The sequence below is a fragment of the Lutra lutra genome, chromosome 9 (assembly GCF_902655055.1).
Source record: "Lutra lutra chromosome 9, mLutLut1.2, whole genome shotgun sequence".
Classification (NCBI taxonomy): domain Eukaryota; kingdom Metazoa; phylum Chordata; class Mammalia; order Carnivora; family Mustelidae; genus Lutra; species Lutra lutra.
The window spans coordinates 51,485,838-51,513,049 of NC_062286.1; the positions used below are offsets into that span (position 1 = coordinate 51,485,838).

The 27,212-nt window shown below is 41.1% G+C and overlaps 1 protein-coding gene across 2 annotated transcripts in view; it reads left to right on the plus strand.

Annotated features, from left to right (window-relative positions):
* Window positions 1–10,310: 10,310 nt before the first annotated feature.
* EXOC6B (exocyst complex component 6B) overlaps window positions 10,311–27,212 on the plus strand; it is a 715,681-nt gene continuing 698,779 nt past the window's right edge. For both annotated transcript variants that reach the window (XM_047743996.1, XM_047743997.1), the window contains exon 1: window positions 10,311–10,536. In XM_047743996.1, coding sequence (XP_047599952.1) covers window positions 10,424–10,536 — 113 coding nt within the window. In that variant the 5' untranslated portion in view covers window positions 10,311–10,423. The remainder of the gene's footprint in view (window positions 10,537–27,212) is intronic.

The following is a 27,212-nucleotide window of genomic DNA, read 5'->3' on the forward strand; positions in this document are numbered from 1 at the left end:
GAAACATTTTTCTACTGATGGATATTTAGGTTGTTTCCAATCTTTTCGCTATTATAAGACAGTGGTGCATGGATGATATGTCATTTTTACATGTGCGAGAGTATCTGTAGAATAAGTTTCCAGAAGTTTAGTTGTTGGATTAAAAAATATTGGCCCTCATTTTGGCCAGAACTGCCCAACTGCCTTCCCTAGAGGTTGAACTAATTAAGACTTCCACCAGAAATGTAGGAAACTACTGTCTCCCCATAGCCTTCCAGCATCAGTTATAATCAAAGCAGCTATAGACCCAATGCACCCCTCCTTGTGTTTGGTTCATTTACCAGGGAGCTCACAGAGCTAAGGAAACCAGTTTACTTATTAGGTTACCAGTGTATGCAAAGGATATTAAAGGCTACAAATGAACAGCCAGATAAAGAGATCTAACAGGGTTTGTCGGAAGGGATCTGAGCGAAGGAGCTTCTCTCCCAGTGCAGTGGGGGGTGGGGGGGCACCATCCTTCTGGCATGGGGTGCATTCTGGGTTCCCAACCTGGGAGCTCTCCAAACCCCAGATTTCAGGGTTTTTTTTAATGGAACCTTGTTAAGTAGGTATGACTGGTTAAACCATTGACCACTAGTAACTGAACTCAATCTTCTTAATTGACACTTAAGTCAGTTAAGTGTCTGCCTTAGGCTTGGGTCATGATCCCAGAGTCCCAGGGTCAAGCCCTGCATTGGGCTCCATGCTTGGTGGGGAGTCTACTTCTCCTTCTGCCTCTTCTCCTCCCTCCCCCACTTGTGTGCATGTGTGCGCGCATGCTCTCTCTCTCACATAAAAAAATAAAATCTTAAAAAAAAAAAAAAAAAAAAAGAACTCAATCTCTAGCCCATCTTCCCTCCCTGGACCCTCCCTGGAGGTTGGAGGGTGGAACTGAAAGTTCCAAACCTTTAATCACCGGGCTGGTTTCCCTGGCAACCCAGCTTCCACCCTTAGGTTGCCTAGGGGCTTTCCAAAAGTAACCTTATTAACATAAACTCTTGTGTGGTTGGGAGGGCTTGTTATGAATAACAAGACACCAATTTTACCTTTCCACTCAGGAACCGAGGACAAAAAAACCTTATGTTATAACAAAAGATGATCCCATCGCTGCCATCCTTTGGGAAATTCCAAGGGTTTGGGGAGCTGTGAGCTAGGAACTATGGGTGAAGACAAAACACATATATTTCTTATAAATTACAACATCATAGATTTCTAATAGTATGTGGTAGGCAGAATAGTGGCCCCCAAAGAATTCTGTGTTTCAATCTCTAGAAACGATGAATATGTTACCTTAACATGACAAAAGGGACTTCACAGATGTGATTAAGGATCTTGACTTGGGTCTTTGTCCAGGATGTTCTAGGCAGGCCTAATGTGAGAGGACTTATGAGGGCCTTTCTGACTGAAAGAGAGACCCAGGAACGTCTGGGTCAGAGAAGGGGTTGTAATGACAGAAGCAGAGCTCAGAGTGGCAGGAGTGGTGGCTTTAAAAGGAATGTAATTAGCAGGGAGAAGCTGTGCAAGGCAAGGAGATGGATTCTCCCCTGTATCCTTTAGAAGGAATGCAGCCCAGGTGACACCTTGATTTTAGACTAGTGAGACCCACTTCAGACTTCTGACCTACAGAACTGTAAGATGACACATTTGTATTGTTTCAGGCCACTGAGTTTGTGGGAATTTGTGACCACAGCAGTAGGGAACTAATACGTGGTAGTGGTGGCATCATTTCTGTGTTTTATTTTTTATTTTTATTTTTTTTAAAGATTTTATTTATTTATTTGATAGCTGGAGATCACAAGTAGGCAGAGAAGCAGGCAGAGAGAGGGGAGGAAGCAGGCTCCCTGCTGAGCAGAGAGCCCAATATGGGGCTCCATCTGAGCCGAAGGCAGAGGCTTTAACCCACTGAGCCACCCAGGCACCCCATTTCTGTGTTTCAGAAAGATGGCTCCACCACCTAACCCTCCAAACACTTGCATCTGTACCCGACTTCCTGTTCCAATGGATGAACTTCCCAGCCCCCATCAAAAGCCAGTGTTAACTCCCCAGAAGACCATCAGTAAACTTTGTTCATCAAGGTAAACTTAGTTTGTTAGACTCACTGCACTAGGGGAGAACAGCACTTGCAGGAATCTTAGCAGTCTCTCCAAACAGGGATGTGGGGACAAGGATGTTTATTGAGTTTCAGGGCTAGGCCTGGGTGATTTTAAGGTGTGTCCTGCCAGGAGGAGGGCTGGGTAACAGATTTGGGATGGTAGGCATGAAGTGAAGTCTTCAGTGAGGTGAAAGTCTAAAGTCTTGATGAATAAGTCATTTTAGTTGGGTCACAGTCTTCTCTTCTCTGGAGCAGGTCTTCCTGGACCCACCAGAATTGTTTAACACAAGGACGGGAAAGTATGCCCAATCCCAGTATTGAGAAATACAGGAACAGGGACTTAGGCTGGGATCACCACTCACCAGAAACTCTACTAGTGTGGATCTGATTCCTTCTCTATACTCTCAGATGTTGTCCTACAACTTTTCCTCTCTGTTAGCCTTGTCTGTTCTCTCTCTCTCTCTGTTGGATCATTCCATCTTGAAAACAAAACTAAACTAAAAATCTCCCCGCACGCCAGTTAGACATTTGCCCCATTTCTGTTTCCCTTTATAGAAAAATTTCTTGAGACAGTTATCTGTGGTTATTGGGTTCACCCTTCCATTCCAGCCACTCTCCCTCCTTTGCTCCATATGCTCCTATATATGAGCCTTCCTCGGGTTTCCAGAACACTTCAAACATGTTTCTGCCTCAGAGCTTTGCCCTGTCTGTACCCTTTGTCTTGACTGCTTCCCCCTTGCCTACCATTTTCACATGGCTGGCTGCTTCTTGTCATTCAGAGAAACACCTTCTCTGACCATTGATCTAGAAATTAAATACACAGGTATGATTACGTCACTCTGCTTTTTTAAAAAGTGTTTATGCATTTTTATGGTGGCAAAATATACATAACACAAGATTTACCATCTTAATAATTTCAACCGTGTAATTAAGTAGAGTGGCATTAAGTACATTCACATTGTTGTGTAACTGTCACCACCACACATCTCCAGAATTTCTTCATCTTTCCAAACTGAGACTGTATCTACCCATTGAACAACAGCTCTCATCTCCCTCTGCACCTCCAGCCCCTGCCAACCATTATTTAGTTTCTGGCTGTATGAATTTGCCTCTTCTAGGTACCTCACGGAAGTGGAATCACACAATATCTGTCTTTTTGTATCTAGCTTATTTTAGCATTAGGTCTCCAAGTTTCAGCCATGTTGTAGTGTCAGAATTCTATTCCTTTTTAAGGCTGAATAATGTCCACATATATGCAATTTATATTATATATAACATGTTATATGCACACACACACATGCATACAGGTGAATGGACCTTTGGGTAGTTTCCATCTTTTTGCCATTGTGAGAAGTGCTATTATGAATACTGGGGTACAAGTATCCATTCGAGTTCCTGGTTTCAATTCTTTTGGATATATATCCAGGAGCGGAATTGCTGGATCATATGATAATTCAATGCTTAATTTTTTTAAGAACTGCCATACTGGTTTCCACAGTGACTGCACCATTCTATATTCTCAGTAATAGAAGTGTTCCAATTTCTCCATATCCACACCACCGCCTTGCTATTTTCTGTGTTTTTTTGTTTTTTTTTTTTAAAGATTTTATTTATTTATTTGACAGACAGAGGTTACAAGTAGGCAAGAGAGGCAGGCAGGGAGAGAGAGGAGGAAGCAGGCTCTTCTCGGAGCAGAGAGCCCCATGTGGGGCTCGATCCCAGGAGCTTGGAATCATGGCCTGAGCCGAAAGCAGAGGCTTTAACCCACTGAGCCACCCAGGCGCCCACCCCCCCCCCTTTTTTTTTTTTAATAATAATCATCCTAATGGGTGTAAAGTGGTATATCACTCCATTTTAATTCTGTAAATAACCCCTGTAATTATCTGAGATTTTTACACACACACACACACACACACACACTTTTATTGTCCTCCACCTAATGCTGTAAGCTCTGTAAGAACAGGGATTTTTTTTTTTTTAAGAGAGGGAGGTGGGGGAATGACAGAGAGAAGGCGAGGGAGAGAGAAAGGGCTTCATCTCACAACCCTGAGATCATGACCTGAGCCGAAATCGAGTGGGACACTTTACTGACTGGGCCACCCAGATGCCCCAGGACAGGGATTTTTGCCTCTCTTGTTACCACTGAGGATAGCAGTGGTTCTAGACCAAGGGTGGGGCCAAGCCACTGTGGAAGGAGAATCATTGACAAGACTTCGTGGCGTAAATGCATATTCAGGAATGTCTCTCTAGTGTACAAGAGAATGAGATTGTCTAGGATGGGCACACAGGTTGTGAGAGGCAGCTTAAGACAGACTTGGGGAGATGGAGGAAAAACTAACCCCAAACACCCCTGATCACACCATACCCTTTGGGACTTGGCTGTTTTCAATAGAGTACTTGATTGTATTGTCTTTGTGAAGTTTCCTATTTGGTGTAGAGCAGAATAATGTCTTGAGCTTCTACTTTTGTCTTTCACTCTCCTGATTTCTTTCTCCCATTCCAAAGAGACAGTCTATCTTCGGATACCATTGTCTCAGAGCCATTTTAATGGTGAGGCAGAAATGAAAGTAGTCAGAGGGAAGTCTGAGTTCCTCAGTGGGGTCACCCTAGGGTATTGGGAGAGGGAGCATGCCAGTGTTTGGAGGAATAAGGCTGAAGTGGAGAGGGTAGAATGGAGGGAAAAATTCTCCAAGATTTGGGGGGTGACTTAGGGGTTCTCAAACATCTGGGAACCCTGGCCTGTCCCCTTGGGGTGCCCTGTGGAGGTGGTGAGAGGGGAGAAGGGGATGGCCAACCAATGCACCCCAGACACCAGGGTTACCGACCCCAGAATGTTTCCTAAGGGGAATGGTGGTTTGGAGGCAGTGGAGCTACTTCCCAGGACCCCCCCACCCAGGGCTGGGACAATGAACATGACAGCTGAGGAGCACCCCTTGAATGTTCTGCTTCAGGAAAGCTCCCGGACCTTTGCCCAAGCCAGGACTGAGACTAAATCTGTGCTCACCAGGAGGCAGATTCAATTTGATTGACGAGAATTAACGTAATACACCATTTCTTGCATTCCCAGTTTCTAAACACCATGCTCAAGTCATTAGTCACTTCAGTCATGTTCTGTTTGTCACGGTCTCTCCAGGAGATAACTGACCTAAGACCTACTAACTCCCACTCATCCTGCCGCCCTCCACAGAAGCGTACATTGTGAAGCCTGAAGTGGTCAAGATTTTGGTGTGTTTGCAGGTCTTTAAGATGGCTGAAAGTCAGAGAGAGCAGCGCGAGATGAAGCTGGGATGGTCCAGGGGAAGGTGCGCAGGACGATGGTTTAAGTTTGGATTTTGTTCTAAGTGCGATGGGAATGATGTGAGGAATTTAACTTGAGGAATATCTGTCTAATTTGTGTTTTCAACCACATCCTGTGGTGCCAGGTATTTGGGTAAGTGACTCTTTGGTTGTTTGAGGACTACTTGTCAAAATGAATGAAACTAGGAGTTGGTGAATGGAGAGGAGAAACCCTCTAGGGAGATGGCTTCTTTATTGCTAACAAAGACTGACGAGTTAAAAACCCAGAAGTTCAGGGTTGAAGTCCTTACAACTCCCCGACCTCTTTAAAGTGGAGCCACCCTGCGACAGTCAGGTCCTGGAAAAGTTGACAAGTTGTCCTATTTTCCTCTTGCTTCACTTCTCCCTTCTCCAGTCTGACAAGATCTTTGGGGAAGATTTTTTTTTTAATTCTTGTGTTTCCTGATTTATTTATGGGCATATCAGAGATTTCAGGCAGTGTTATGTGTAGAGTGAAGGAATGAGTGCAGCTTACCGTTTTCAGGGACAGGCAAAGTAAGGATGAGAGATGGCAAGAAAAGCTGCTCCCACATGAAATTGAGGTAGCTCTCTGGGCAAAGGAAAGGACCCCCAAAATCATGATTACAGAAGTTGCCTCAGGCAGAGGCCTGTGGACAAGGTCTCAGTTCCTTACTAAGTGCCATGGAAACATGGGTGATGTCAGTGTGACTGTGGCCTCAAGGGTCTGGCAGAGCGAGAGGCTGACATCACCGCCCAGGGGACCCAGTGAGCTCAGGCTCCAGGGAGGCCTCCTCACAGCCCCTAAAGAGGTTGGAGCAGCAAACATGACAAAGAGAGCCCTGGGGGCTGAGCGGCTGTCATGTGCTGTTCGGTGATTGTTCTCCTTCACCCTCCCGCCGACATAGAATCCTACCTCAGGACTGTGGAGAGAGACTGAAGGAAGGAGCATGGTGCTCCATATTCAGGACATGTCGGGTCTAACGGGGCAAGCTTCCCGCCCCCAGGGAGCTTGTGGCACAGTTGGAGAGACAGACTTGAACAGTCAACACAATCAAAGAAAGTGTATGAGCTTTGAGGTTGGGCCTGGCCACTAACCTCAGTCTGTCAGGTTATTTGCCATGTGACCTTGGGCAAGTTACTGAACCACACCGGGTCTTAGTTTTTCATCATTAAAGTGGAGAAAACCATTTTTGTCTCACAACACAATGGTGGTGAAGCCTGAGGGAGGGAAATCCTATATGTTCCTGGAGCCCCACAGCCATTTCGTGATCGGTAGCGTCATTGCTGCTACTGCCCAAGACAACCCAGTGTGACGGAAACAAGGTAGAGGCACGTATCAATACGGTCGACCCTTGAACATGGCTTTGAACTGTGCAGGCCCACTTCTGTGAGGATGTTTTTCAGTACGTTTGTTAGAGAAGGTTTGCTGCTGTGTGACAATTTGAGAAAAGTCTCAGCCAAGCTGTGTAATGGTTGAGTTGCCTTTCCCTGAAGGTAGTTCTGTGAAGAGGCCTTCAGGACAATTTGGAAGGGGGCTGAGAAATTATGCAATCCATGCCAGTAACGTGGATGCAGACAGAGTGATTTGTGTCAGCTTTTATAAGCCACTCACGGCAGTGGGGGGTGTGGGTGGGACAGTCTTGCCGGATGGATGGTCAGGAAATGGGCAATGGGACCTCAGTTCAAATATCCGTTTCAGCATTTACTAGCCGTGATACTTGAAGTATTATCTCAGCTTTATAATCTCCCAGCTTTTGGGGCGCCTGGGTGGCTCAGTGGGTTAAAACCTCTGCCTTTGGCTCAGGTCATGATCTCAGGGTCCTGGGATCGAGCCCCGCATCGGGCTCTCTGCTCAGCAGGGAGCCTGCTTCCCTTCTTCTCTCTCTCTGCCTGCCTCTCTGCCTACTTGTGATCTCTCTCAAATAAATAAATAAATAAATAAATAAATAAATAAATAATAATTTATCTCAAATAAATAAATAAAATCTTAAAAAAATATATAATCTCCCAGCTTTCTCATCTGTAAATGGAACACACAATGTCTACTGCGAAAGATTAATGTAAGAATTCAGTGATGTAGGTGAAGTGCTTACTTTGTGTATTATGCCTGGTGCTCAGAAAATTCTCCGTACAGTTTAACTGCCAGTGCTGGGACTGGATTAAAGGCCCTCTGACTCTCAGTGCTTGTCTGGTCATTCCACGCTGACCTGACATCCTCTCTCTTCAGAGCCTCTCCCATCAAGCAGGCCGTCTTCACTGGAGCTTTGTACACCCGTCGCTCCAGACACCCTTGTTGGTCATGTGTGAGATTTCTGGATTCCGTGAGGGCTCAAAAAAGCTGCTGACAGCAGCGAAAGCTACTTTAATCACTACTATACATATCTGGTCTATGTACCAGTCTGCTTCCTGTAATGGACAAAAAGTTTTTTGCTGAGTGAGATGTTAAAATGCATGTCTGAAGGGACCCTCTGTCATGTATTTCAAGAGATCTTTAGAAATATGAAAGGCTCCATACTTTCCCTGCCTCTCCTACATCTGTCTGAGATTGTTTAAGCATGAGTAATTAAATAAAATGAGGACAGCCAGAGCTTATCGAGAAACAGACAGGTTTAGTAACTTACTCAGTTCTTGGCAAACACTAGGACTTGTAACTCATTCTCCTCTCTATTGGTTTGTTTATTTTTAAAAACGTGTTTTCAGTTAATAACTACTACTTTATTGAAAAAAGCAATATATGCATAAGGGAAAGAATTTCAAAAGTGCATACATAATTAAAAATGACCTTTCTCTTACTTCAGGCCCCTTCTTTCCAATCCTGCTTCTGGCTGCCACTACTATTAACAGTTTCTTGGCGATCTTTTAAAAAAAGATTTATTTATTTATTTGAGAGAGGGAGAGCATGAATGGGAGGGGCAGAGGGAGAGGGAGAGAGAATCTCAAGCATACTCCATGCTGATTGAAAAGCCCAATGTGGGGCTTGATCCCAGGACCCTGAGATCATAACCTCAGCCAAAAGCAAGAGTCAGACGCTTAACCAACTATGCCATGCAGGTGCTCCTTGGGAATCTTTTCAGAAATGTTCTATTTCATATTTCAAGTATATATAAGCATATATATGTATATATAAATATTCTTTTCAAAAAAAATGAAAACATGTTCTGTATACTGTTTCATGCCTTGCTTTTTCCCAGCTCAATCCTACAATTTGGAGACAGTTTCATATCTGAATATAGAGTGTTTTCTTTTTCTCTTTAATGATTACATAATAAATACTCCATGGTTTTTAGCTGGAGTAGAAATGATTTACCCTCCACTTCCAGTGTGGTTCTTACACGCCTTTTTGTTGACGGCAAACCATTTTCCCAGTCACTCTGCTCCAAACCTTGAGTGATACCCAAGGTCCTCCATCCCCATATCTAGTAAGTCTTGCCAATTCTGCTTTTTTCCATTTCTCCACTCTCTTTCATTCTCATGGCTACTTTCTGGGTTTAGGCCTTAAAATTCTTATAGTGTTCAGCCATCTCTAAATTTTCTATCTCTGCAGACATCACACACTTGTTCTTGATCAAATTTCATGCCAAGGTTCTGATTGTGTCACTCTTAAAAGCCTGCAGTGGATTTCCATTCACTGTATTACGTAAAAGCTCAAGTAGTGATCAATAAATATGATTGTGAAATTCTAATCTGGGGAATTTATGAAATGGAAATGCCTGGATCAGAATGTCCAGATAGTTTAGGACCTTTAGTCTGTATTTTAAAAAAATGTTTCCAAGTGCTTCTGATGCAGTCAGTTGTTGGCCTGGTGGAACCATTAGAATAAAGTACAAATCAGCCCAGTATTTCTCTTCAGGGTACCTTTGCGGTCCCATCTTTTACTACTACTTCTCTACACACCAGAGCATATAAAGTTTTTTTGTTGTTGTTGTTGGGTTTTTGGATGCTCCTAACACCTTCCAATCACACCTTTTAAACTACCAGGCCCAGTCTTTCTATGAATCCTTCACAGCCAGAAGTGATCCCTGAACTCGATTCTCAGAAGTGGCTCACAGCCACATTCTGTCTTATTTCTTAGTTTGGGGATTCTCCAGCTTTCTCCCCCCTGAGAGCTTGTAAGATCGCTATCTGCAGAAACCCAGACTGCTCTTTCTTCTTATTCGCGTGTACAGAACCTTGTGCACTTTGTGGCAAGGGTCTTAAACAAGAATTTGTAGAATCAGTGCCATTGCCTGGGTTGGTCACCGTTGCACATGCGGTGTCGTTAACTGTTCCTGGCTTATAGTGGGGTTTTCTACACGCATTTGTGGATTCTTTTTTTTTATTTTTATTTTTTATTTTATTTTTAATTTTTTAATTTTTTTATTTTTTTCCAGCATAACAGTATTCATTATTTTTGCACCACACCCAGTGCTCCATGCAATCCGTGCCCTCTACAATACCCACCACCTGGTGCCCCCAACCTCCTACCCCCCACCCCTTCAAAATTCTCAGATCGTTTTTCAGAGTCCATAGTCTCTCATGGTTCACCTCCCCTTCCAATTTCCCTCAACTCCCTTCTCCTCTCCATCTCCCCTTGTCCTCCATGCTATTTGTTATGCTCCACAAATAAGTGAAACCATATGATAATTGACTCTCTCTGCTTGACTTATTTCACTCAGCATAATCTCTTCCAGTCCCGTCCATGTTGCTACAAAACTTGGGGATTCATCCTTTCTTTCTTTCTTTCTTTTTTTTTTTTTTTTACAGCTTTATAAACATATATTTTTATCCCCACATTTGTGGATTCTAAGAATAAATGAGCAGGACCCAGTCGGTTGTTGCCCAGAGAACTACAAGTCCCAGCAGGCGTCGCGCGGGACGTCGGCGGACGCGGTGATGCAAGGGGGCGTGCCGAGGCCGAGGGAGGGGTCGCCCTGCGGGTAGCCGGAGGCCGGGGAGGCTCTAGAGCCTAGGGTGAGAGAGGGAGCGAAAGGTGAGCAGAGTCGAAGGAGGGGACGCGCTGCGGGGCTCCCCCAGTCTATGGAGCGGGTTAAGATGGCGGAGGCGGAGAGCCTGGAGACAGCCGCAGAGCACGAGCGGATCCTGCGAGAGATCGAGAGCACCGACACGGCCTGCATCGGGCCCACCCTCAGGTACCCTGGGGACCCGGGCCATCGATGGGCGGGCACGGGCGGGACAGGAGCCAGGCTCTTTCAGGGCTGTGCGCCCGGCCGGCCGCCCGCTGGGCCAGCGTCAGCCCCTCCCTTCGGGGATCCCAGCGAGCGACCTCCACCCTCGGCGAGGCGGGTCTCCCTCCACAGTCCGGACATGGGGTCCCTCCTCGATCGCAGGCGCCCACAGCCCAGTTACTCTGGAGACTCCTCTTGCCTTCCTCCAGGCTGGGGCAGTCTTGGTTCTCCCTCCGAGGCTAGTACGGAGCTGGGCGACTAAAGTGCGCCCGGCAGATGGTGGCTCTTAGCAGATCTTTCCCCTGGGGACATCACCCTTCCCCTCGGACTCAAACTCCATTCTGTCCTAGACACAAGTCCTGCTTTAGAGACAAAACATAAATTCACCCACGGTCTGATGATGGGAAGTTAAACTCGTGCCTCCTTAAAATCACAGTCACTTCTCAGAAATGAGTTTCTGAAAATCTTAGGCCTGGAAGGAAGGAAGTTTCCCTCAACCCGCGCCCCTCTCCTGGGATCGGGTACTTGCTGAACCCTGTTACTAGGAAGACCTTTTCCAAAGGTGAAGCCTCATTGTAGTCTCATCGTTGAGAAAAAGTTATTACCCCTTCTGCCTACCTCCTTATACTCTCACTTTGCCCCTTCACCCCCATTTTATTCGTAGATGTCAAAACAAACCTCCACTTACCCCAACTTCATGTATTTATCAAAACTTAGGCACCGCTTATTATGTACAGTGCAAGACACTGTATTAAGCAATTTACAAATGGAACTTAATTCAGTGGTGGAACAGTCCTATTAGGTGGGTCCTATTATTACCCTCATTTTACAGATGAGGCACAGAGATGTTAAGTGACTTTCCCAAGGTCACACAGAAAAGTGGCGGAGTAGTGATTCCTACTCAGGCTGCCTGGACCCAGGGTCTGCATTCTTAATCTCTGTTGTTATGTCTCAGTTGGTGATTATCATCTCTCTGTACTTCCTGTTAATTACTCACCAAATTCAATTTCAAATCACCTTTCCCTTTCCCCTCTGTTCGCTAGTGCCCTGGAACTAACTCATCTTTATCCTTCCTGTTGTACTTCCTGATCTCCATGCAATCAGTAGATGGTTAATTCTCCTACCCACCTTGTACAGTCTTGGGATACTGTTCCTACCTTCAAAAAAGGAGTTATTACTCAATGCTTTTTTACTTTTTTCCCATAGGGAGAGTTGCCTAATGAAAGAGTGTTTGGAGGGGGAGCAGGCTGGAGGCTTTCCCCCCCCATCTCCACCTGCATATCTTTCTTCTCCGGGGCACTGAGTAGTTTGCCTCTGTCCCTTATTGCACCGGGATCATGACCTTCATATATCTTTCTTTTTCCATTTTCTTGAGCTCTTAAGGGTGAATGATCCTTATTTCATTATCTTTTATAAAAACTACAGAAGTGCATTATTCTATATTCTAATATAATACATATATGTATGATATGTAATATATAAAATATATGATAATATAAATATATATACTATATATTATATAGCACATATAGTATATACTATATAATATGCTATAATAAAGCACATATTCTAAGTGCATTATTAATGGTTATTAACATTGGGTTTTTATGGCACAGAATGTTACTGGAGTTACTGAGGATGCTGTCTCAGTATTTTACTAAGAAATTTGGCCACTGAGCTGCAGTTTGGAGCCAAGCAAAGTTCCTACTGGAGCAGTTGGGATTACCAGAGTTTTTAGGAAGGATTCTTTATCAGAACACCATCAATATTGTCTTGAGTTGGTTGTGGTTTTCAATTCCCGTGGTTCTTGGTTTCTATGATAAGTCACTTTAATTTAGTGTTATCAGTGTAGTTTGTTGTGATTTATTATGTTAACTCTCCACTGATTCATAGGGCATATCTGTTCGGCCTGTAATTTTCTAGTGTCTTGACTTAGGCTATATGTGTTATGGTTAAAATATGTTACCCATTCTCCCCCAAATTTGCTTCATTATTATCACCAAGTTCTTTTTTCCCTAGAAGGTAGGGTTTTGTGGGGGTAGGTGGATTATGGGATCTTTTGCCCTAAGGGGACATGGTTTAAAAAAAAAAAGGTTTGAGATCTACTGCCCTGTCCTACAAGTTTTAATTACTTTTCCTGACTCCCTGGATCATTGTTAGGGACTCTTCATTTTTGACCTTATCCTGTATTTTGCAGGTAACCCTAAATCTTACTATCATCCCCAAGATTCAGTCACTTGAACATCCTGTAATGCAAGACTAGTACCTACTGTTTTTTTGTCTTTAGTCTGGGTAGTTTCTGCCCATATTCATAGGGGATGATCTCACCCCCGTCCCATTCAGAGACAGTAGCAGGCACAGACTTGATGTTTCAGAGCCCATGCCTTACCCTGGATGCCCCTCCATCATGACTAACCCCTCTGTTTTTCCATCACAGTTATTACGTAGGTTTGATTAAGGCGGTAGGCTCTCTTCCTAAACTTTCCCCTCAACTGTAAATCTCAAGTTCCTCCACCCCTTTTCATAGTCCTTTCTATTTCTTCTATCTTTTGGAGTGGCATTTCTAAAGCACCAGGTTCTTAGCTGTTCCTGAGCTAGGTTTTATAACGGAAGAGGAGCTAAAGAAGAAAACAGTGAATTGTGGTAACTACAAGATTAGTATCCCCATCCCCATCCCCACAATTCCTGCTCCTCACAAAAATCCTCGAAGATGCACTGCCTAACCAGTCTTTCCTTCGCCGGCTATTGCTTGTGAACCATTAACGTGCTTTCTTTCCCTTCTGAGATATCCAATTTTTCTTCCAATCTTACCCCTTTTTGTTTGAGGAGCCACAGTGGCTTGACTTTTTCATTGTATAACTCACCTTATTTTAATCTTGAACAGTGCATGCAAAGGTAGTCAGTTCCCATACATCATAAGGGAGTGCCTCTCCTTTTTCACTGTATTCTGAAAGGCCCAAGCAAATGAATGCATACAGAGTCTGTTGCCTAACACGTTCTTTTGGGAAAGTAGCCATCTCTTTCTTCTCTGTCTTCCTCTTAAAAATTATTTTGTTAGCTGCAAGTCCTAATTTTGCAGATGAGGAAAGCAGCCCATAAGGTATTGGGGCCTGTCTTTTAAAAATTTTTTTATTTTTAATTAGTTTTTTAAAAAAGATTTAATTTCTTTGAGGGAGAGTGCCTGCGTGAGCAGGAGGAGGGGCAGAGGGAGAGAGACTCAAGCAGAATCTGTGTGAGTGCTAAGCCCATCACGGGGCTTGATCTTTGTGAGATCGTGACCTGAGCTGAAATCAAGAGTTGGATGCTTAACCAACTGAGCCACCCATGCGCCCCAGGGCCTGTCTTATTTTTAAAATAATATTGATTCCTCCTCTGTAGTGCTAATTAAAATATTGATCAGAAATCACTCATGAACAATGGCTCCGTATTTTCATTTTTCAAATCCCATCTCTTATTTCTAGTCTTCTTTCATAACACTATTCAGTAGAAAGCATTTCCTCATTTTGCTCTTTGGGTACTAGCAATTAACATTCAGTCTTATTGCCTTTTTAAAAAAAGTTATTTATTTATTTATTTGTCAGAGAGCGAGGGAGAGAGCGCACAAGCAGGGGGAGCAGCAGGCAGAGGGAGAGGCAGCCTCCCTGCTGAGCAAGGAGTCCAGTGTGGTACTCAGTCCCAGGACCCCGAGATTATGACCTGAGCTGAAGGCATACACTTAACTGACTGAGCCACAGGCATCCCTTAATTGCTATTTAAGATTTTGTTTTTGAGCTTTTGAGCTTTTAAATGTAACGTGAACTATGTAACCTTTAAAAATATAGCTTTATTGAGATGTAATTAATACAGCAAATAGTTCCCTTTAAAATGTACCCTTTAAAGTATACAATTCACTGGTTTTTAGTATATTCACAGAATTGTGTAACCACTACCGTAATTTAATTTTAGAACATTTTTATCACTTCAGCATCCATTAGTAGTCGTTCTCCATTCTTTACCCACTCCCCAGGCAATCACAACTTTCTGTCTTTATGTATTTGCCTCTTCTGGACATTTCATATAGATGGAACTGTACTGTGTGTGTGTGTGTGTGTGTGTGTGTGTGAGTGACTTAGCATAATATTTTCAGGGCTCATCCATGTGGTAGCTTGTGTCAGTACTTCATTTCTTTTCATGATTGAGTAGTATTCCATGGTGTGGGTATACCACATTTTATTTATTCGTGAGTTGATTGACATTTGGGTTATTTCCATTTGGGGCTTTAGAACACTGCTTCTGTGAACATGATTGTACTAATTTTTGTGTGGACATATGTATTCTCTTCTCTTGGGTATATACCTAGGAGTAGAATTTCTAGGTAAGCAGCCAGCCTCCATCCAGCATGGGGCCCACTGCAGGGTTGATCTTGTGACCCTGAGATCATGACCTGAGCCAAAACCAAGAGTCGGATGCTTAATCAACTGAGCCACCCAGGCGCCCCTGCCAAACTGTTCTCTAAAATGTCAGCACCATTTTACATTCCCACCAGCAATGCATGAGGGTTCCAGTTTCTCCACATTCTTGTCACCACTTGTTATGGTTTTTTTTTTTTTTTTTTTAATATTAGGTATCTTAGTGGGTTTGAAGCTGCAATTCACTGTAGTTTTGATTTGCATTTCCCCAATGGCTAATCTTTTCATGTGCTTATTAGTCATTTGTTTATCTTCTTTGAAGAAAGGTCTATTCAGATCCTTTGCTCAGTTTTTAATTGGGTTGTCTTTCTATTGTTGAAGTTGTAGGAGTTCTTTATATATTCTGGATAGAAGTTTCTTACCGGATATATGATTTGCAAATACTTTCTTCCATTCTGTGAGTTGTTTTTCCATTTTCTTGGTGGTATCATTTTCTGCACTGAAGTTTAATTTTTATGTAGTCCAGTCTGTCTTTTAAAATTTCTTTTTGCTTGTGCTTTCCTTCTAGACTGTTGCTTTATATATTTTGTTGTTACAAACCTGTACTATTGGTGTAGGGACAATTTTTGATCGTGCTTATTTAGCTAAGTTGTTTGTAAAGCTGTCTCTTAGAGAAAACAAATTGGGATGTTTTCAGTTGCTGTTTTGTTCAGTGTCATTTGATAATTAAAAATGGGGGCCCTGTTTTCTTCATTTACTGCTTTTGTGCCTTTGGCTACATGGCTTTGTTTTCCATCCTCTGCCATCCCCTATTACCTAAGTTGTGCAGAAACCAGTTAAGCAGAATCCTTGGTTCATGACAGGTTATCATTATTGGCACATGCAAGGACCTCTTTAAGCAATTAATTATTTTATTAAGCAACTTACCACCTGAGTGGGCAAATTTTTCTCTTCTGCTAAAATGGGGATGATACCATGTACGTTGCAGGAACAGAATTAAAAAAAAAAAGAAATAAAGTATTCTTCATGGGTACCTGGTATGTGGTAGTTACTCAGATAGCATGAGTCATCTTCTGCCCTGTTACCTTTGAGTTTGCTCTGTGGACTTAAGTATTTCTGTTTTGGGAGTTATGTTAGTTTAATGGTTTTTACACCTTTTTGTTTGTTTGTTTGTCTGTACTCACCTCTTTTTTTTTTTTTTAAGATTTTATTTATTTATTTGACAGAGATCACAAGTAGGCAGAGAGGCAGGCAGAGAGAGAGAGAGGTGGAAACAGGCTCCCCACGGAGAAGAGAGCCCGATGTGGGGCTGGACCCCAGGACCCTGGGATCATGACCTGAGCTAAAGGCTGAGGCTTTAACCCACTGAGCCACCCAGGTGCCCCTGTACTCGCGCCTCTTTGAGGGACATAATAATGATCAGTAATCAGCCCCATCAAATAATTATTTTGGGATGGAGTGGAGAATGGAGGAGGAGATTAGGAAAAGGTTATAAAAGCCCCTCCAGTGATTCTAATATAATCTTCCTTGATAATCAGTGAGGGGAAAGATACAATCTCTCATTGGTGATTGCTTATTTTTAATAATAGCTCCCTTTTAAAAGTAACAGCTTATATTTTAGTTCAAAATGTTAGATGACTTTTAGGAAAGATAGAAGAAACAGACAACAAAAACTTAATCCTACCACCCTGTCAAAACTCTTGTATTTGCATATTTCTTTTTAACTTTTTCTGTATGCATTTTATTTCATTAGATATTACAAGAGTACTATCATGTTTTATTTTGGTTTTTCAGTTAATATGTTTACACAGTTTCATCCATGGTTACATATTATACGGCTCTATCATTTTAGTGGCTTTATTCGTTCAACAAATATTTATTGAGCAACTTTTATGCACCAGATACTCTTCTCAGCTCTGGGGTACAGCAGGGAACAAAACAGATGAGTTCCTGCCCTTATGGACATTACATTCTTATGGAACACTCACAGAATAAACAAGCAAACAAATACATAGAGTAATGGTATTTAGTGACTAGTGTTACACACAGTTGGGTATTGTTTTCCACCAGGTGTTTAGAAAAGTTGCTCTGGCAAAGGCTTGACTACAGTGAAGGAGCAAGCCATGTGGCTCTCCAGAAGTCTTTTTTGGACCGAGGGCACCGTTCAGTGTGAAAGCCCTCAGGAGAAGCATAGTGGTGGGAGGCAATGGTAGATCAGTCTGAGTCCAGATCATGTAGGCTAAGAAAGAGGTACAGGAACGTTTTGAGCAGCAGAGTCACATGCTCTAACTTAGGTAAAACGAGGAATATTGGGTGCTATGTGGAGATGGAGTAAGAGAGGAAAGAGGGAAGTCGGTCAAGGGGTATTTGCAGTAAGGAGAGGCAAGAGGTAGCTGTGGCATGTAATAAAGTGTTGGGAGGAGGTGGTAAGAGTAGCTGGATCTGAAATATATTTTGAAAGTGGAGCCAAGAGGGGTGGGGGAATGGGGTAACTGGATGATGGACATTAAGGAGGGCACAGGATGTAATGAGTGCTGGGTGTTATATAAGACTGATGAATCACTGACCACTACTTCTGAAACCAATAATACATTGTATGTTAATTGAATTTAAATAAAAATAAATAAATTAAAAAAAAAAGAAAGTAGAACCAAAATGTTGGATTAATTATGAAAGTTAAAGAAAAAAGAATCAAGGATGATTCCAAGGCTCTTGCTTAAGTAACTGGGTGAATGTCCTTGCCATTTATTGGGATAGGGAGTAAAGGATGAGGAACTTTATTTTTCTTCATAGCACTTAAACTCCTGCTTGACATATAGGCTCTTCCATTAAAATTGATTTTCCAGGAGGGGAGAGATTTTCTTTCTTTCTTTGCTACTGTATCCTGGGAACCTGAAGGAGTGCCTGGTGTACAGTTGGTGTTCAATAAGTATTTATTGAATGAATAGAATACAAGAATTTTACCACAAACTGTTAATTATGTGGGGGGTTGATTAACTGATTTGTAGATTAACTATCAATCAGAAGTGTAATCTAAAATAATTGTCCCCTAAAACCTGTTTAGTATTTTGTGTTGTGTTGTTAAAAGTTTGCAAATTTTATTTATTTATTTATTTTTTTAAAAAGATTTTATTTATTTATTTGACAGACAGAGATCACAAGTAGGCAGAGAGGCAGGCAGAGAGAGAGAGGAGGAAGCAGGCTCCCCACGGAGCAGAGAGCCCGATGCGGGGCTCAATCCCAGGACCCTGGGATCATGACTGAGCCGAAGGCAGAGGCTTTAACCCACTGAGCCACCCAGGCGCCCCAAAAGTTTGCAAATTTTAGTATGATTAATTTAGTGATTAAAATATTATAACCTAAGGGCACATTGTGTAAATAAAGCTTAGCATTCAGAAAATTAGAACTGTACATTTGGGGAAAAGGGGGTGGGTAGCATTAAATAGGTTTCATTACCATAGGGAGTAGGAGAATGACTTTTTTGTGGTTTGATAAAGAGAAGTTATATTTTATTTTAATAACATCATTGAATTGTTAAGCAAGTTGGAAAAATGAATAACTGAAAAAACCCTCCTGTAGCTGATAAGACAGCACTGATGTGGTTCAGTTAGCAGTGGACTCTGTGTCTGGTTTTATTTGAGCTAAATAAACAGAAATTTTTTTTTTAAAAGATTTTATTTATTTATTTGACAGAGAGAGATCACAAGTAGACAGAGAGGCAGGCAGAGAAAGAGGGAGGGAAGCAGGCTCCCTGCTGAGCAGAGAGCCTGATGCGGGACTCGATCCCAGGACCCTGAGATCATGACCTGAGCCGAAGGCAGCAGCTCAACCCACTGAGCCACTCAGGCGCCCAATAAACAGAAATTTTTATTGAAGTTCTTCCAGTGGAAGGTTATTCTGATGTGTCATCTGATTAATTAGATTCAAACCACACAAACATTAATAGTCACAAAGAGAAGTTCAGTGGGAGGACAGTATTTGGCAGTCATTCCTTTGGTGAATACCAAGAGTTTATTAGTTATCAGATCCAATATATAATGCTGGTGAGACTGATCTCCTGGAAATATAATGTTGAAAATAAAAAAAGAATAGATGGATTATCTTTATTTGTCTGGATTTGAAATATTTATTTAATTTTTTCTCCCATTCCCTCTATTTCCCCATTTTATTAGATTGTTATTTATTCTTCCATTATGTTCTTAATGCAGATATAAGCATTTATAATTTTATTTTCTCCCCTTTTCACACAATAAGTAGTATGCTCTATAGCTACTTCTGCAGCTCATCAATGTCTTTTTTTTTTAAAAGATTTTATTTATTTATTTGACAGAGAGAGATCACAAGTAGACGGAGAGGCAGGCAGAGAGAGAGAGAGAGGGAAGCAGGCTTCTTGCTGAGCAGAGAGCCCGATGTGGGACTCGATCCCAGGACCCTGAGATCATGACCTGAGCCGAAGACAGTGGCTTAACCCACTGAGCCACCCAGGCACCCCTCATCAATGTCTTTTGGAGAGCTGTCCATACCTGTATGCAGAGGTTTTCTTTACTTTTTACAGCTACATAGTATTCCATAATGTGAATCTACCACCAACAATTCAGCCAGTCCCCTATTTATGTATAGTGGGGTTATTTCTAGTCTTTTGTTGGACAAAATAAGGCAGCAGTGATTAACCTTGAACATTCGTCATTTATTTCTTTTCTTTTTTTTTAAGAGAGAGAATGTGTGGGTGTGTGAAGGGAGGGGAGAGGCAGAGGGGGAGGACCCCCCCCCCCATTTGTTATTTCTTATTGTACTTTTCATACTTTATACTTTAGGGTGGATTCCCAGAAGAATGATTGCCAGGGCGGGGGTGTGTGTCTGGGTGGCTCTGCTGGTTAAGTGTCTGACTTTGGCTCAGATCATGATCTCAGGTCATCTCCTGCCCCCTCTGCCCCTCTCCCGGCTCATGCTTGCTTTCTCTCTCTCTCAGATAAATAAATAAAATCTTAAAAAAAATTCTTAAAAAAAAAAAAAGAATGATTGCTGAGTAAACTGGTGAATGTATATGTAATTTGGTAGGTATTACATTCTTTAGAGGTTGGACTATTTTGCTTTCCCTCTAGCAATCTATATTGCTTATTTCTCCGTAGTTTTTTCCATAAAGTCTGTATTAGACTTGATTTTTTTGTCAGCATGATAAATATTAAAGGGTATTTCATTGTAGTTTTCATTTGTACTTTCACTATGAGTGAGGCTGAACATCTCTTCATATGTTGTATTATCTGTATGTGTGTGTACTGTCTATATCCTTTGCTTACTTTTCTTTGATTTCACAGCATCAGTAAAGAACCTTTTGTTGTTATGCTTTGCTTAAATACACCAGGAGTATACAGAGCACAGTAAATTTTGATTACTAAATCAAAGAAACCATTGTTTTTTAAGGAATGAAAGCTTCAAACTTTATTTTAGTTGTAAAGGGATATAAATAAGCAGAAATTTTAAAATAATTAAAAAAAAAATCTTGTATCTTGGCGCCTGGGTGGCTCAGTTGGTTAAGCATCTGCCTTTGGCTCAGGTCATGATCCCAGAGTCCTGGGATCCACCCCTGCATCAGGGGGTGGGGAGTCTGCTTCTCCCTCCTCCCCGACTTGTGCTCTGTCTCTCTCTCTCTCACAAATAAATAAATAAAATCTTTAAAAAATAACTTGTATCAGGAGATTGATAATTTGAAATCAGAAGACTTCTGGGAAAATGCAGTAACATTAGGTAAGGCTGCTTTATATATAAATAAAATTGTTAATGAGAGGTTGTCAACATTTTAGTAAATTCTTGACCTTAAGGTATTATGGCATTTCTTCACATGTTTACATAATTCTAGCATCAGTACAACTAGTATATGAAATTTGTTGCAAAAAGTTATTGATAAGGACAATTATTTAGTATGGTTTTGGAAGCAGTTTAGAATTTTAGATGATGTTTGTGACATAATTTTAGTTTGGGATATGATATATGTGAATATCAATTAGGTTGTTGAGGAAAGCAAAGATTTTCTGATTCTTTACATCATCGAAGTTGATAATGTGTAGTATTAGCTAATGAAATAATAATTGACCTAATCATATACTATAACAAAGCTTTCAGCTGAAGACAACTTGAATAAATAAAATTAGTGAGTGGCTTACCTGTGAAATTTGTGATTTGAGGTTGAGATGCTGAGCAATGATGACGTTGTAAATTTGATTGGGGGAAGCAGCAGAGATAGTTGGTGGAGGCAAAGGGAAGACTTAGTAAAAATCAAAGCCGAGTTGCACACAGAGCTGAGCTTAAACAAATAAGACCCAAGGTGATTATTATTATTATTTTTTAAAGATTTTATTTGTTTATTTGACAGAGATCACAAGTAGGCAGAGAGGCAGGCAGAGAGAGACGGAGAAGCGGGCTCCCCACTGAGCAGAGAGCCGGATGCGGGACTCGATCCTAGGACCCTGGGATCATGACCCGAGCTGAAGGCAGAGGCTTTAACCCACTGAGCCACCCAGGCGTCCCCCCAAGGTGATTATTAATAGGCTATTTCTTAGAGATTTGTGTTGTGGCTGGTGGAAAAAGAGTAAAGCCATTTTAAAGTAGTAAACAAAGACAACAGTTTGTTCAAAGACTTACCAGTATTGCATGAACTTTGTTCCAATATTCAAATGGAGGAGAAATCAGGGATAACAGTAATGAAATATTTTAATACTAAGGCTATTTTTAAAAAAAACTCTGTGATGTGAATCTATAAATTATATTTATATTTTCCATTTCTAGATGTCTGCAAAATGGTAAATGTTTTCCCCTAAACTGCAGGTAACTTAATATTTCTGCCACATCTGACCAGCCTTCTCTTATTCTGGTTAATTGACAGTTGACTGTTCTTTGTCTCTTTTTCTCTGATTTTCTCCTTGCCTTGTTCTAGAAGGGAATTAGACAATTTTCAAAAATCTACATGATTTGGGCGCCTGGGTGGCTCAGTGGGTTGAGCCTCTGCCTTCAGCTTGGGTCATGATCGCAGGGTCCTGGGATCGAGTTCCGCATCTGGCTCTCTGTTCAGCAGGGAGCCTGCTTCTTCCCCATTTCTCTCTGCCTGCCTCTCTGCCCACTTGTGATCTCTCTCTGTCAAATAAATATATAAAATCTTAAAAAAAATTTAAAAAATCTACATGATTTAAAAAGCACACGTAATAGATACATCAAAAATGGTGAGGACATTTGGTTATGAGAAAACAAAGGTAGGAAGACTATGAAGTCAAGAGAGAGCAATTAAAAGATTCATATTTGAAGGCCTGTACATTTTCTAAAGGTAGACCATCAGTTTGCCTTAGGCTTTCCAGCAGCTAGTGCAAAAAAGAGACATGCTCTGTTATTTGAGTTATGGTGTTGTAAAATTAAAAAGTAGTTACTTAAGGAGAAGCATAGCTATTCTTGGTTTGGAGTAAGACCGGAGAACTGTTTCTCCCATATGTCCTCACAAAGAAGGCCCTGTATAATGTAACTTTAATATCCACATAGTAAATGCAGCGATATGTAACAGGCTGTTTCTTACATTGTCCTTTAGTGAAAGCATATGGCATAACCAAAATACAGTTTAGTAAAGGCAGATCTTTAGGGAGCCAAAGGAATTCAGTTCTCTACTAGTCTTGGCTTAATAAAGGCATAGATTTTATAATACCTGTAGTGGAAGTTGAGAGTGCATTATCCCCCTGCCCTTTTTATTTTTTGATCGTTGATCACTTTGAAAAACCTATAAACTCTATCTCCCTTTCCTTAGTAAAATGCATATGTGTCCAGTCTCCCTGATTTCTGATGTGGAAGATTATATACATTGCATATATGCTGTTTAATTCTTCAGAAGTACTGCTTTTAATAGTCAAGGTTTTTGATAAAGAGTATCAGTAAGTTCAAGGTTATGTATTTTTTTGTCATTTTTCTGAATGCGTCACTTGCCTATATTTTTAATTAAGCACAGAGCTATATATGCTTTAAAAGTAAATAAACTAGCTGTGGGTTAGATTAATACCTTTTTATGAAAGTTGAAGAGGCTGATAAAAGCCACCTTATTCCTCCAGAAGAAGTAGAGTGGGAGTATCCAATGATAGGGCCGAGATTCTTCCTTAGAGGTAATTTGGGATGTGTTCTAGCACTGAAATAAATGCTGTTAAATCCACAATGATTTTATTCGGAATAATCTTAAATTTGATATTAAAAAACAACCAACCCACCTTGGCCATTTAAAAAAATTGCCAATGAATAAAATAACCATAGATGTTTGCCTTAAGCTGTAGAATTTGGAATATACTGTCTAGAAAATGTATGCCTCACTAAGGAGGTTATTTACCTGGACCCTACCCTGTTCTAGGTTTATAAATTAAGAAAAAATTGAAATATGTAACTCCAAGAGCATAATGAATAGTAAAATAAAGTTTTTTAGAAGATTTTATTTATTTCTTTGAGAGAGAGTGAGCTAGAGAGAGAGCAGAAGGTGGGCGGGGAGGGGCAGAGGGAGAGGGAGAAGCAGACTCCCCGCTGGGCAGGGAGCCCAATGAGGGTCTTGATCCCAGGACCCTGGGATTATGACCTGAGCCCAAGGCAGATGCTTAACCGACTGAGCCACCCAGGTGCCTGATTGATAAAAGGAATTTAAGCATGTGATATATCTTTGTATAACTAAAGTTTAGAACTTTGAAATACACGTTATCTGGTCAACATCCAAGTGAACAAGATCTCTCAGTGCAACCGGCGACATTACCTTAATGCGATTTGTGATGGTCCCTGTGGCTTGGAACTCTGTTGCAAATTCCTGCCTGCCTTTCAGTCTTGAAGATGATCACATTAATATGTACCTTGCACCGGAGTGAATTTCCCTTGAGTCACATACTGTGGTTTGGTAATCCGGATTGATCAATGGATTAAAGCAAAAGTGAAAACAATGACAACAATAACAAGCTTTTTTTTTTTTTTTTAACAATTTTATCGTTTTTTTGAATTTTTAGATGCTTCCAGTGTTGAGAATGCTAGATAAATGTTCTCTTGTATTTAGATAAATGATGAAGGCCATTTGCCAAAAATGATGATTTGGCTTAAAAATACAGCTCTTTTGCTGTATTTGTTTTTGATTAAGAAGTTGTGGAGTAACACAGGCTTCTAATTTTGTTTGTTTGTTTCTTTTTTTTTTTTTTAAAGATTTTATTTATTTATTTGACAGAGATCACAAGTAGGCAGAGAGGCAGAGAGATGGGGAAGCAGGCTTCCCGCTAAGCAGAGAGGCAGAGAAATGGGGAAGCAGGCTTCCCGCTAAGCAGAGAGCCTGATGCGGGGCTCCATCCCAGGACCCTGGGATCACGACCTGAGCCGAAGGCAGAGGCTTTAACCCACTGAGCCACCCAGGCGCCCCTGGGCTTCTAATTTCGATTGTGCTTTTATATACTTGGAACATGACAAACTCTGAAAAAAGTACATCTTTTGGCACTATATTATCTAATGGAGCATTGACATCTCGTAATATGTTGTAAGCCAGGTGTCTTTACTCCTATTGTTCTAATAGCTCTATTTTTGCAACTTGCTTCTTTGTTTTTCTCTTTCAAAATGGTACCTTTGTTTCTTTCTTCATATTTGTGCTTGCTGTTTTTGTACCCCCCCCCTTCTATTTCCTGTAATTTAGAACTTTAAAACACATTGTTCAGTGAAACATCTAAGCAGACAAGAATTACCACAGTGCAGCTAACTTTTACTTGCTGGGATAGCTCTACTGCCAATACAAAATAAAATTCTAAAGGTATTGATATAAAATGTGACCTTCAAGCAATAGGAATGAGTAAAAACAGCAGACATCAAGGTTGACTGAATCTGTGTTATGAAACATTTTTGGTACGAAGTTTGATTTTGGGAAGACATTTTGTGTAACATATTTTATTTTATTTTTTTAAAGATTTTATTTATTTATTTGACAGACAGAGATCACAAGTAGGCAGAGAAGCAGGCAGAGAGAGATGGAGGGGGAAGCAGGCTCCCCGCCGAGCAGAGAGCCCGATTGGGGGCTCGATCCCAGGACCCCGGGATTGTGACCTGAGCCGAAGGCAGAGGCTTTAACCCACTGAGCCACCCAGGCGCCCCTGTGTAACATATTTTAAAAAAAGGAAAGAAATAAAGGAACTAGCCAAGTGATTTGTTTTTGATGAGGTAGAAGAATTTCTTGACATTTCTGAGGAAGAAGTGTACAATGATGATCTTTTGGCATTGAAGTAGAAAAAATAAGAGGAAAGTGAAATGAGAAGAGCTTTTGAAATCCAAAGAAAAATAGGCCATTAAAGCATTTTAAATGGTAAATGTGGCTGTGACTATATACATTATTTGCTCTTTTAAAAATAAAAATTTTCATTTTGAGATAGTTATAGATTCATGTGCAGTTTTAAGAAATAATACACAGATCCCTTGTACTTTTACTCCTACAGTGGTAACATTTGGCAAAACTGTAGTACACTATATTATGACCAAGATATTGACATGTCTTCAAGGTCAAGATTTAGAATACTGCCATCACTACGGGGATCCCTTACATTGCCTTTTTACAGACACAACCACTTTCTTTTTTTCTCCATTCCTGCTTAGCCCCTGACAACCACTAATCTGTCCTTTATTTCTGTAATTTTGTCATTTCAAGAATGTTATATGAATGGAATTATACAGTATGTAAGTTTATGGAATTGGCGCTTCTCACTCAGCTTTAATCCCCTGGAGATTCATCCCAGCTGGTGTATCTATAGTTTGTTCCTTTTTATTGCTGAGTAGTATTCCGTGGGATAGCTGTGCGACAGTTCGTTGAGTTACTCACTCATTGAAGCAGATCTGGGTTGTTTCCCGTTTTTGACTATTAAAAGTAAAGCTGTTATAAACATTTGTGTAAAGGTTTTTGTGTGCACATATGTTTTCATTTCTTTTGGGTGTATACCTAGGCGTGGAATTGCTGGGGCATATGCTAACTCTATGTTTAACTTTTCGAGGAACTGCCAAACTTATTTTCCAAACTGTCTTTGCCATTTTACGTTCCCAGCAACAGTGTGTGAGGGTTCCAGTTTCTTCAGATCCTTGCTAGCATTTGGTATTGTCACGGTTGTATTTTAGTTATTCTGATAATGTGTATAGTAATATCTCATTGTGGTTTTAATTTGCATTTCTCCAATTGCTAATTATGTTAAACATATTTTCATATGCTTATTTGCCATATGTATATCCACTTTATTGAATGGCCTCTTCGTGTCTTTTGCCCATTTTCTAATTAGATTTTTTTTTTAATGTTGAGTTTTTGAAAATTCTGGATGTATTGTAGATACTAGTCTTTTGTCGATATGTGGTATGCAGGTAGTTTATTCCACTCTATAGCCTGTCTTTTCACTCTCTTACAGGATCTCTTGCAGATCTGAAGTTTTTAATTTTGATGAGGTCTAATTGATCAATTTTTCCTTGTATGAATCATGCTTTTGGTGTCAATTCTAACAACTTTGCCTACCCCTAGATCTTGAAAATTTTCTCCCATTTTTTTTTCTTAGAAGTTTTATGATTGTACTAAAATGTAACATCTGTGATCCGTTTTGAGTTAATTTTTGTAATTTTGTAACTTTTGTGTAAGGAGTGAGTCCTAATTTCAAAGATTTTGTTTCTGCCTGCAGACGGCCAGTTGCACTAGTATTACCATTTATTGAAATGGTTTTTTTTTTTGCCCTACCGAGCAGCTTTTGTACCTTTGTCGGAATTTCTTGGGAGGCACCTGGGTGGCTCAGTGGGTTAAACATCTGACTTTTTTTTTTTTTTTGGAAGATTTGTCTATTTTTAGGGAGAGAGCATGAGCAGGAAGGGCAGAGGAAGAGAGAGAGGGAGAGAGAATCCCAAGTGGACTGTGTGCTGAGCTCAGAGCTCAGTGTGGAGTTTGATATCATGACCCATGAGATTAGGACCTGAGCTGAAATCCAGAGTCTGCGGCTTAACTGGCTGCACCACCCAGGTGCCCCTAAGTGTTCCACTATTGATTTCGGCTGTGGTCATGATCTCAAGATTGTGCGATCAGCCCTGCATGGGGTTCTGCTTTGGGCATGGAGCCTGCTTAAGATTCTCTTCTCTCCCTCAGCCCATCCACACCCCAATTTATGCTTGCTCTTTCTCTCTCTCTAAAACAACAATAACAATAACAACAACAACAACAAATTTCTTGGGCATTATTGGTGTGGGTCTATTTCTAGGTTCTCT